The sequence below is a fragment of the Ahaetulla prasina genome, chromosome 1 (assembly GCF_028640845.1).
Source record: "Ahaetulla prasina isolate Xishuangbanna chromosome 1, ASM2864084v1, whole genome shotgun sequence".
Lineage (NCBI taxonomy): Eukaryota > Metazoa > Chordata > Lepidosauria > Squamata > Colubridae > Ahaetulla > Ahaetulla prasina.
The window spans coordinates 366,483,697-366,496,048 of NC_080539.1; the positions used below are offsets into that span (position 1 = coordinate 366,483,697).

At 41.9% G+C, this 12,352-nt stretch overlaps 1 protein-coding gene across 3 annotated transcripts in view; it reads right to left on the bottom strand.

Moving 5' to 3' along the window:
* TJP3 (tight junction protein 3) overlaps positions 1-12,352 on the bottom strand; it is a 137,173-nt gene that overhangs the window by 36,056 nt on the left and 88,765 nt on the right. Inside the window, exon 1 of one of the 3 annotated variants that reach the window (XM_058163492.1) lies at positions 11,323-11,547. The exons of the other annotated variants lie outside the window; for them this stretch is intronic. Within the exon in view, the coding sequence (XP_058019475.1) occupies positions 11,323-11,340 (18 nt within the window). The 5' untranslated portion in view covers positions 11,341-11,547. Of the gene's footprint in view, positions 1-11,322; positions 11,548-12,352 lie in introns of those variants that run through there. 3 annotated transcript variants of the gene reach the window in all.

Consider the following 12,352-nt stretch of genomic DNA (forward strand, 5'->3'; position numbering starts at 1 on the left):
TCCAGGATCTTCTTCTCCAGCGACGGAGAACCACGAGCAGCCCGTTTCCACTGTTTTTATGCATTTAATTTCTATAGTTGCCTATCCCAAATGACCCTGGGCTGCGACGAATTTACAAAATGTAGAGATTCTACTTAAGGATGGAAGGTTGGCTGGGGAATTCTGGGAGTTGGAGTCCACACATCTTAAAGTGGCCAAAATTAAAAAGCATTGCCCTAGACCAGGGGTGTCAAACTCTATTTCATTGAGGGCCACATCAGGGTTGTGTTTGACCTCGGGGGAGGGGGAGCTGGGGTCAGGGCCAGGGGGCGTGGCCAACTCGATGTCACTCATATTGGGGCAGTGGTGAAAGGTACAATTTGTTACTACCTGTTCTGTGGCTGTGGCTTGGGGGTGGGGGTGGGGGTAATGTGACTGGGTGGGTGTGGCCAATTTTTTTATATATACTTTTAAAAGCATTTTTTCTACAATCTCTTCGGCCGAAGAGGTTGTAGAAAAAATGCTTTTAAAAGGCTCTGACGATCCCAGCTGAGTTGCCTGATCGTCAGAGGCTTTTCTTTTCTTTTAAAAGCATTTTTTTTATGCCTTTAAAAGAAAAAAAAAACCTTGGACGATAGGGCAACTTAGCTGGGATCGTCAGAGCCTTTTAAAAGCATTTTTTTACAACCTCTTCATCCAAAGAGGTTGTAGAAAAAATGCTTTTAAAAGGCTCTGACGATCCCAGCTGAGCCGCACGATCATCAGAGGCTTTTTTTTTTGCTTTTAAAGGCATTTTTTTGGCTGAAGAAAAAATGCTTTTAAAAGTAAAAAAAAACCCCAAACCTCTGATGATCGTGTGGCTCAGTTGGTGGGGGGGGGCAGGGATTTTTGCTACCGGTTCTCCAAACCACCCACCACCATCGCTACTGGATCGGACACACCGGTCCAAACCGGGAGCATTTCAAGCCTGTATTGGGGGCACCTGTGGTGGCCTGAGTGCTCTGCCAGAGAAATGGGGCTCCCGAGCTCCATTTCCAGCTGTGATGGCCTCCTGCAATCCTCTGCCAGCGAAGACGGAGCTCAGGAGGGCTGCACGCGACCCTCGCAAACTCCGTTTCTGGCTGCGACAGCCTCCGGCAACCTTCTGCCAGCGAAAACAGAGCTCACGACGGCTGCACGCTTCCCTCCCGAGTTTTGTTTTTGCTGGCAGAGGCACCACGGGCCGGTCCCGCACTGTTTACAGGGCGGCCCCGTTGGGCCAGATCTAAGCCTTGAGTTTGACACCCCTGTCCTAGACACATGAAGTTGACCCCCCAGGATTGACAGTTTCGACTGACGTTTCATTCTCCAAACCTTTCCAACCATCACAGATGTGTTTTATAACTACACAACACTTTGTACAACTACCGTGTAGTTGTATAACTACACAACTGTTGCAGCTTTGGGGGGAAAAAAAAAGCTAAAAGGCAATTTAGAGCTGACTTTGAATACGATTTTCCTGTCCTCCTTTTAAATGGAAGGAGTGGATGGTATTTTGCAGCGGAGACGTAACACCGAAATGTTTTAAGGAAAGGAAAAAGTAGGTCACCTTTCCCTCTGAAGCAAAATCTTACCACCAGCTTCTTGCCAAGAAGGCAGAAGATACTTCCCTGCAAACCCCTTGAGGGATTCTGCACAGCCTTTTGTGGTATATTTATGGAAACAATTCTCAAGGCATTTGCAAGTAAAATGCCCCAGACAAATCTGCCAATGTAATTAAATGCAAAGGGAGACGTGCCCGTCGGTTGTGCTTTTAAAATTCAAAAGCGGGATCTCAAAATCAGGAGCTCAGTCTCCCTGATAGTGTTTTATTTTCACCAAAATGAGCTGCAAAAATGCCAAGAAAACACTAATTTCAGATATTCCCCTGGTCCTGCCGTGCAAACCAATTAGCACCAGGAGATTCTAAGTATAGACAATTTCCTCGAGTCGTGTGCAACTTCTGGTCATTTTTTTCTTGGCGCTGATTTTTATTCATTTGCACATTTATTTTTAACCCCACCTTTATTGTTGTTTATAAATCATTCAGTAAAATGACATGAACATGATTTGGCTGCTGCTTTCTTCTAGGTAGGATATTAACATAACATAATAACAGAGTTGGAAGGGACCTTGGAGGTCTTCTAGTCCAACCCCCTGCCCAGGCAGGAAACACTACACCATTTCAGACAATGGTTGTCTAGTCACTTCTTAAAAAAGTCCAGTGTTGGAGCATTCACAACTTCTGCAGGCAAGTTGTTCCACTTATTGATTGTTCTAACTGTCAGGAAATTTCTCCTTAGTTCTAAGTTGCTTCTCTCCTTGATTAGTTTCCACCCATTGCTTCTTGTCCTGCTTTCAGGTGCTTTGTAGAATTGCTTGACTCCTTCTTCTTTGTGGCAGCCCCTGAGATATTGGAACACTGCTATCATGTCTCCTCTAGTTCTTCTTTTCATTAAACTAGACCTACCCAGTTCCTGCAACCGTTCTTCATATGTTTTAGTCTCCAGTCCCCTAATCATCTTCGTTGCTCTTCTCTGCACTCTTTCTATTAGTGTCAGGTGCGAAAGGCCAAGCCCATATGTGAAGGTCAGTGGTGGGTTTCAATTTTTTTTACTACCAGTGGGTGTGGTTTGGTGGGCGTGGCAGGGGAAGAATACTGTAAAATCTCCATTCCCTCCCCAATCCACAGGAAGGTTACTGCAAGATCCACATTTCCTCCCCATCAGTTGGGACTCAGGAGGCAGAGAATAGATGGGGTGGGGCCAGTCAGAACTTTTACTACCGGTTCTCCGAACTACTCAAAATTTCTGCTACCGGTTCTCCAGAACTGATCGGAACCCACCTCCGCTGAAGGTTCAATTAAATTTATTGCTAAAAGCTATGCACAGGAATCTTCTCAACCAGAGGTCAGCACCGGGTTATAGTTAGGTAAGATTCAATGGCACTCAAGGGGGATTTTGGACTCATTTATGGCTACATAGGGGATTCTAGGCTGATCCCTCTTATGACTCCACCCCCAGGTTCTGCTGCTCTTTCTACAATTTTGTTCATTACCAATCTAGATTTACTGGTGGTCTCCCATCCCTATTCTAATTATAGGTTTCTTCTCTCTGATTAGTTTCCACCCATTGCTTGGCAGGAAATCCTATAACATTTCAGACAAATGGTTGTCCAATCTCTTTATAAAAACATCCAGTGCTGGAGCATTCACAATTTCTGGAGACAGGTTGTTCCACTGACTGATTGTTTTCGAAGGAAATTTCTCCTTAGTTCTAGGTTGGTTCTCTCCTTGATTGGTTTCCATCCATTGCTTCTTGTCCTGCCTTCAGGTGCTTTAGAGAATAGCTTGACTCCCTCTTCTTTGTGGCAGCCCCTGAGACATTGGAACACGGCTATTTTGTCTCCCCTAGTCCTTCTTTTCATTAAACCAGACATACCTAGTTCCTGCAGCCATTCTTCATATGTTTTAGCCTCCAGTCCCCTAATCATCTTTGTTGCTCTTTGCCCTCTTTCTAGAGTCTCCACATCTTTTTTACATCGTGGCGACCAAAACTGGATGCAAGATACTCCAAGTGTGGCTTTACCAAGGCATTATAAAGTGGTATTAACACTTCACGTGACCTTGATTCTATCCCTCTGTTTATGCAGCCCAGAACTGTGTTGGCTTTTTTGGCAGCTGCAGCTCATATTTGTGTAATTGTCCAACTCACTGTCTCTTAATGATTGGCACAATCACCCAACAGCTTTCATACCTAAGGCGGAACTAGAATTCACAGTCTCCTGGTTTCTAGCTGCTGCCTTCATCACTAGACCAAACTGGCTTTCTGGGATAATACTTTAATTGCATTCTTGGTGATTGGTGAAGCATCTTTTTTGATTGCTTCCCTCCCACAAGTACCTTGCCTGAGCCTATTTCAGCTAGGGAGGGAAACGTAATAATACTCTTTGAGATCTAGCAGCTTGTAAGATTTATCATGTCGTTATTAATGGAAAGTCCTCTCCCAAAACAAAAGAGGTAAAGTACAAAGTAAACTGCAAAGCATTTTGTGCTGAAATGCTCCACTGTAACATTTCATAAGTGTATCATTTAATAGAGTACAAAACTGCATTTCATAAGGATTTCAGAATACCGTGTTTTGAGTACTGAACCCTGAAAATATGCCAAGCTCAGAATGTACAGTTTTGGGGTCAAAATGATCCTCAACTATTCAAAATGTTTGTACTCCAAATAGGGCATCTACCGACATTTTATGCACAGCCTTGGAGGGTGGGGGAATCAACCTGTTTTGGTGCACATGATGTTATGAACTTCATATAAGAAAGTCTCCGTGTTTGCAAACTGTAGAAATATGCAATTAAAGGACAAAGACTTGAATTCATCTAGTAAAATCATTTAATATGTTTGAATATAGTCTTATATAACTGTATTGACCTTTTGTACACTGTACAGAACATAACATAGCCTGGTTATTTTTTCCTTCTTGGCCTGTAACACTAGACTAGACTAGGGGAGTGGAGTGGAGTGGAATAGAATAGAATAGAATAGAATAGAATAGAAACAAATAATTCCCTCAACACTGTCAAACTATTTACTAAATCTGCACTACTATTAATCTTCTCATCGTTCCCATCACCAATCTCTTTCCACTTATGACTGTATGACTGTAACTTTGTTGCTGGTAATCCTTAAGATTTATATTGATATATTGGCCATCATTTGTGTTGTAAATGTTGTACCTTGATGAAGGTATCTTTTCTTTTATGTACACTGAGAGCATATGCACCAAGACAAATTCCTTGTGTGTCCAATCACACTTGGCCAATAAAAAATTCTATTCTATTCTATTCTATATAGAATAGAATAGAATAGAATAGAATAGAATAGAATAGAATAGAATAGAATAGAATAGAATAGAATTCTTTACTGGCCAAGTGTAATTGGACACACAAGGAATTTGTCTTGGTGCATACACTCTCAGTGTACATAAAAAGGAAAGATACATTTGTCAAGAATCATAAGGTACAACACTTAATGATAGTTATAGGGAATAAATAAGCAATCAAATCATATTAGGAAACAGTCAATATAAATCGTAATGATACCAGCAACAAGGTTACAGTGCTACAGTCATAAGTGGGAGGAGATTGGTGATAGGAATGATGAGAAGATTAATAGTAGTGCAGATTTAGTAACTAATTTGACAGTGCTGAAGGAATTATTTGTTTAGCAGAGTGATGGCGTTTGGGAAAAAACTGTCCTTGTGTCTAGTTGTTCTAGTGTGCAGTGCTCTATAGCGTCGTTTTGAGGGTAGGAGTTGAAATAGTTTATGTCCAGGATGCAAGGGGTTTTAGAATTCTAGTAACCCAGTGATTTTTCAAAGGTATGGAGCTTAGGCAGACTTGCAAAATTGCAGCCACAATACAGATTACTCCCACAATTGGGAGCAACATTTCCACTGCTAAGTAAGCTGGTTGTTAAGTGAATCGCACTCAATGCAAATTGCTGCAGTTGTTAAGTGAATCACCTGGCCATTAAGCTAATCAGGCTTTTCTTGTTGACTTTGCTAGTGGGAAGCCAGCTGGGGAAGTTGCAAATAGCAATATTTGGTAAATATGTGCCAGTTGCCAAAAATCAAATTTCTGATTATGTGACCATGGGGGAATGCTCCAATGGTCCTAAATGCGAGGAGTTGTCATAAGTCACACTTTTGGTGCTGTTGTTAACTTCAAGTGATTGCTAAAAATGGTTGTAAGGCGAGGACTATCGGTATTGTGAATACCAAAAAGAATTTCTAGGTTCAGAGGCAGTCTATCTCAAGAGAAAACCAACAAGAAGGCACTGGTCCTCATAAACCCAAAAGAGATGAGGATAAATATGGGGAAATAGAACCTCCAGCTGCAAAAGCAGTCCACTTGAGATTTAAAATTTAGAATAGAATAGAGCTGGAAGGAACCTTTGAGGTCTTCTAGTCCAGCCCCCTGCTCAAGGAGGAGACCTATATCATTTCAGACAAGTGGCTGTCCAGTCTCTTCTTAAAAATTAGATTGTTTCTTAATTTTAAAAATTAGGTTATCTTCTTAAAAAGGATTATTTAGAACTGAAGGAAGATATAAAATGAATGCTCCTTCAGGCTCAACTCACAGGAAACAAGATGCTAGGTTAGCATGGCCTTCAATTTTACCCTAGAATGCACATACTTTAATATTCCTAAACAATGAATGCCTAAAAACCGAACTGGTGCTAAAAATGCCACTCGCTTAGCTAGATAAAATAAATACAGTATGTTGAAACAAACAAACAAACAAACAATTCACTACGGATAACATCAGCAATGACTCCAAAGCAATTTATTAGGTGAGTATTTCAAAATTATACCAAAGGCTGAGTAACTTAGAATTTGGCAACAGGCTAAATGAGTATCGAAGTAATGAGAATGTCGTGAGCTTGTCTCTTTATGTACCAAGTCAATATTGCCTCATGATGACCACACAGATAGGTTTTCTCCAGGTTGATCGGTCCCTAGTCTGTCTTTTAGGGGATCACGTGACACATACATACACCACCGGGACACTGCAACCATCATAAGGTACATGCCAGTTGCCAAGCATCCAAATTTTGATCACGTGACCAGGGGGGTGCTGCAATTATTGTAAACGTGAATATACAATTTTTCAGGGCTGTTGTAACTTTGAACGGTCATTAAACAGTCATTAAGCTCTGCAACCCAACAAGACAAACACATTAACACAGACTTCAACGGATAAATAGAACTGCGGAAAAAACAGTGGCTACCAACCTGCCTTCCATTGAGGACCTGTATACTGCATGAGTCAAAAATAGGGCTGTGAAAATATTTAGAGACTCCTCGCATCCTGGACATAAACTGTTTCAACTCCTACCCTCAAAACGACACTGCACACCAGAACAACTAGACGCAAGAACAGTTTCTTCCCTGAATGCCATCGCTCTGCTTAACAACTAATTCCCACAACACTATCAAATACTTTCCTAAGACTGTATTACTATTCTTCTTCTCTTCCTTCCTAGTATCTATCTCTTCCCACTTATTACTAGAACCATGTTGCTTGTATCTTCCAATTTATATTGTTTTTATTTGTTTCCTAGTACGATTTGTTAGCTTATTAGTAACCTTGACTATCACTAAATGTTGTATCTTTTTATTCTCGATGAATGTATTTTATTATCCTCATGTACACTGACAACACTGGCCGGGATAGCTCAGGCAATAGAGAAGCCTGTTATTAGAACACAGAGCCTGCAATTACTGCAGGTTCAAGTCCCACCAGGCCCAAGGTTGACTCAGCCTTCCACCCTTTATAAGGTAGGTAAAATGAGGACCCAGATTGTTGGGGGGGCAATAAGTTGACTTTGTAAAAAATATACAAATAGAATGAGACTATTGCCTTACACACTGTAAGCCGCCCTGAGTCTTCGGAGAAGGGCGGGGTATAAATGTAAAAACAACAACAACAACAACAACAACAACATATACACCAAAGACAAATTCCTTATGTGTCCAATCACACTTGGCCAATAAAGAATTCTATTCTATTCTATTCTATTCTATTCTATTCTATTCTATTCTATTCTATTCTATTCTATCCCCTCTCCTCTCCTCTCCTCTCCTCTCCTCTATTCTAATCTATTCTATTCTATTCTATTCTTTTCTATTCTATTCTTTCCCCTATCCTCTCCTCTCCTCTCCTCTCCTCTCCTCTCCTCTATTCTATTTTATTCTATCTTATCCTATCCTATCCTATCCTATCCTATCCTATCCTATCCTATCCTATCCTATCCTATCCTCTATCCTATCCTATCCTATCCTATCCTATCCTATCCTATCCTATCCTATCCTATCCTATCCTATCCTATCCTATCCTATTCGAACTGTTGTAAGTCAAGGACTTCTTGCACTAGAGTTTCCAGATCCTGGGCAATTTCAATGGTTAGAGTAGTACAGTATCATCAAAGTAGCACAGGTTTCTTCCTCCAATTTTTCAAACTGTGCTCATCTTCTAACCCTACCCAGCCTCTCTCACACAGAGCCAGCATGTATCTTTAATTGTTAATGATGCTTAATGGATCCAAGGTTAAAACAAGAAGCAAAATGGCAATAAAGGAGAAAGGTTCCCTTCCCGCATAGTGTTATCCAAGACCAAGGATGCGTCTTCCTTGAAAAAAAAATGGTAATACAGGTAATCCTTGACTTACGACCATAATTGAGCCCAAAATGTATGTTGCCAAGTAAGACATTTCTTAAGTGATTTTTGCCCCATTTTATGACTTTTTTTTGTTGTTGCCATAGTTGTTAAGCGAATCATTGCAGCTGTTAAGTTAGTAACCCGGTTGTTAAGAGCATCTGGCTTCCCCAGTGACTTAGCTTGTCAGAAAGTTGCAAAAGTTGATCACTATGACCCTGGGACACTGCAACCGTCATAAACAGGAACCAGTTGCTAAGCACCTGAATTTTGATCATGTGACCATGGAGATGCTGCAACGGGCGTGTGAAAACAGTCATAAGTCACTTTTTTCACTGCCGTTGTTAACTTTGAGTGGTCAGTAAACAGACCGTTATAAGTTGAGGACTACCTGTATTTTAAAATAATTCATTCAAGGAATAGAATACAGAAATTAATTAGGGCTTGGATGGCCAATATTTAGGTCTTACGTTTCCAATGGGAAAGCTGGAAATATAGGCAATCAAGGAAGGAAATTCAGGCTGAATCTTGGCACAAATTTCTGGATTATTTATTGATCCATGTCCTATTTTTATAAATAAGGTGTCAAACATAATACTCCTTCTTCCTGCTATTCCCCCCCCCCACACAATAACAACCCTGTGAAGTGGGTTGGGGTAAGAGAAGGATTTGCACAGTGGTGGGTTACAAACTTTTTTTACTATCGGTTCTGTGGGCGTGGCTTGGAGGATACTGTAAAATCTCCATTCCCTCCCCACTCCAGGGGATGGATACTGCAAAATCCCCATTTCCTCCCGATCAGCTGGGACTTGGGAGGCAGAGAATAGATGGGAACGGAGCCAGTCAGAAATTTTACTACCGGTTCTCTGAACTACTTAAAATTTCCGCTACCGGTTCTCCAGAACTGGTCAGAACCTGCTGAAATCCACCTCTGGGTTTGGGCCCAAAGTCACCTAACTAGCTTTTATGCTTAAGGCAGGACTAGAACTCCCAGTCGCCTGGTGATTGGGCCAAAGTCACCCAGCCGGCTTTCATGCTGAATAGAATAGAATAGAATAGAATAGAATAGAATAGAATAGAATAGAATAGAATTCTTTATTGGCCAAATGTGATTGGACACACAAGGAATTTGTCGTGGTGCATACGTTCTCAGTGTACATAAAAGAAAAGATACCTTACTCAAGAATTCTAAGAGAGAATAGAATAGAATAGAATAGAATAGAATAGAATAGAATAGAATAGAATAGAATAGAATAGAATAGAATAGAATTCTTTATTGGCCAAATGTGATTGGACACACAAGGAATTTGTCGTGGTGCATACGCTCTCGGTGTACATAAAAGAAAAGATACCTTCAAGAATTATAAGGTACAACACTTAATGATAGTCATAGCGAAAGAGTCAAGGCAGGACTAGAACTCCCTATCTCCTGGTGATTGGCCCAAAGTCATCCATCCAGCTTTCAGACCGAAGGCAGGACTACACATTCAGCAGAGACAATTCTGCCTAAAACAGAGGACTCCTCCTCCATGGAGAATTTCAAATAGAAACTCCTCTGTCTGAAACATTAAGAAGATTCCTTACATAAAGCAGGGGGGTGGGACTAGATGACCTCTGAGAACTCATCCATTTTATAATGGCTTGCAAGATCCAGCAAAGGCACTCCAAAAAAATGTCCAGCAGATTAACGTTTCTTCTCCATTCCTGGTTCTGGTCTCCTTTTTCATCTGGGGGAGAGGGAGGGATTTGAACCCGCAACCTTGAGTGTCACGGACCCACAATCCAGGACCCCACAAAATCCCATGAGCTGAGTGAGGAGGCTCCTTGCTCATGGAAGGCCACATGGAAAACGGCAGGCTTTGGGCTTTGTGGCCCATAACTCATAAACTCTCCGGAAAGGCAAACAGTTCCTTCTGATATCATGGGAGCCGTCACTTCCCTGGGCTGGTGACTTTGGAAAGTCTTTAATTTATCTCAAATAACCCTAATCTGCATATGACTGCCACCATCCCCTTTCCAAAGCCTACAATTCAACAGTTTTAAAAGAAGAAAAGTCCTCCCCACCCCCCAGGGCATTCTCTCCATTCAACATGTGTTAAATGACTGCCTGATCTTGTCCATTCACTATCTGGGACACTGAGATCTGGAGAAGGAAGGAAGGAAGGAAGGAAGGAAGGAAGGAAGGAAGGAAGGAAGGAAGGAAGGAAGGAAGGAAAAAGAAAGAAAGAAAAAAAAGAAAGAAAGAAAGTAAGAAAGAAAGAAAGAAAGAAGAAAGAAGAAGGAAGAAAGAGAAGGAAAGAAGAAGGAGGGGAGGAAGAAAGAGAATGAAGGAAGGAAGAAAGAAAGGAAGAAAGAAAGGAAGGAAGGAAGGAAAAAAGAGAAGGAAGGAAGGAAAAGAAAAAGAAAGAAAGAAAAAGAAAGGAAGGAAAGAAGGAAAGAAAGAAAGAAAGAAAGAAAGAAAGAAAGAAAGAAAGAAAGAAAGAAAGAAAGAAAGAAAGCAGCAGGTTTCCCTTTCAAAAAAGGTTCAGCACGGATGGAAGAACAGAATTAGAGTCCTCGGTTAGTGCCTATTTCTTTCTTGGGAACGTGATACTTGGTCATGTTGGCCACAGTCCAAGTAGAAACCACATTCCACCCCCAAAACACAAAACAATCACACCCCCCACGCATGCCAAGACGTTGACTGAGAGCAATTCAATGATCTGCATTCTTCTGGCGTGCCAAACACAACTTGCCCCTTCGCACCCAGCCGGGGTGTTTACCAAGAAAAACTGCGGAAACATTTTTCAGCTTCATTCAACTAAGGTTGCAATCTTGGAAACGCCAAACGTGCTTCGGAAACTGCCCGGACTCGGAACAGCCTATATATAAAATCACCTTTGTGCCCAGACCAGCTCCAATTGCACACCCAGTTTTGTGAGAAAAGTGCTGGGCCCAAACCAGCCCACCTGGCTGGCGGGATCAAATCCACCAACCTTTTTCTCACCGGGAATTTATCCTCTAATTTTTATTTTTCCAGCACAGAAAGCTAGTTAGTGGACAAACATACACAAACAAACACACATTTATTTCCTTTTTTTTTTTTTTTGCCTTTGCACTTGCCTCAAACCGCACAGCCATGTTGCTCAGTTGTCCCCTGACCTGGTCACCATCTTTCTCAAAACAGACTGGTTCCAATCCAAGGAGTTTTAAGCGGGGCTGACGGAGTTCCGGAACCCATCCAAAACCTGGGAAAAGACTTTGTTCTCTACCTGCTTCGGAGGAGCCTTTCCCCAGAAAACAAAAAACAAAAAAACAGGCTGGCAGAGAAGCAGGGCTGCCCCCCTTGCATTCCCCTCCGCCCCTTTCCTTGAGTTCCCAAGCTCCGCCCAGGCACCTGGGTCAGGTGAAGCCTCACCGCTCACGCACACGGATTCCAGGTGGGGCCAAGCCAGAGCACGCCAGTTCTCTGCCAAGCTATGTAAAGTCCAGAGGGTTTCTGTGGACGGTTAAGGAAACCTTGGACAGTTGTTTTGAGCTACAGATTTGGTTGCAGCTGGCCCAGAAGCCAGAGTGATCTGCAAAAGAGGAAAATTTTTCTGATTCCCACTTCTTGTTTGTTTTCCTTCCTGATGGTTTTTTTTTTCCCTTCAAGAGAAGATTCTGGGGTTTTCTTTTCCCCCCCAGATCAATTGATCTATTGATTGCAACAGGAATTGACCGACGGGCTTGTTGTCGGGAGTTTGACATTGTTATCTAGGGCCGAAAGAGAACGCCTGGCCCAAAGTCACCCAGCCGGCTTTCTTGTGCCTGAGGCGGAATTTAGAATTAGCCTGAATTACTAGACCATCTCTTTAACCACACCAAACTTTTAAAAGTTTCCAGCCTTGGTCTGCCTGCTTAATAATGGTGGTGGCTTCCTACGGGGTGAACTTGTGTAGTTGCAAGGAGCATGGATAGGGGCCTGGGTATGTTCTGGAGATTTAGCCTAAAATATCCCAATAATATTATATATCCCTAATGCCAGTTTTAGCAATGCTGTCACACTTCATTACTTATGCTGGTGTGTTTCCAGCAATGAATTAACTTAAAGCACCAATATTCCCACGGTTCATTTTTGGATGCTGTACTGATTTATTTACTTAGCAGAGTA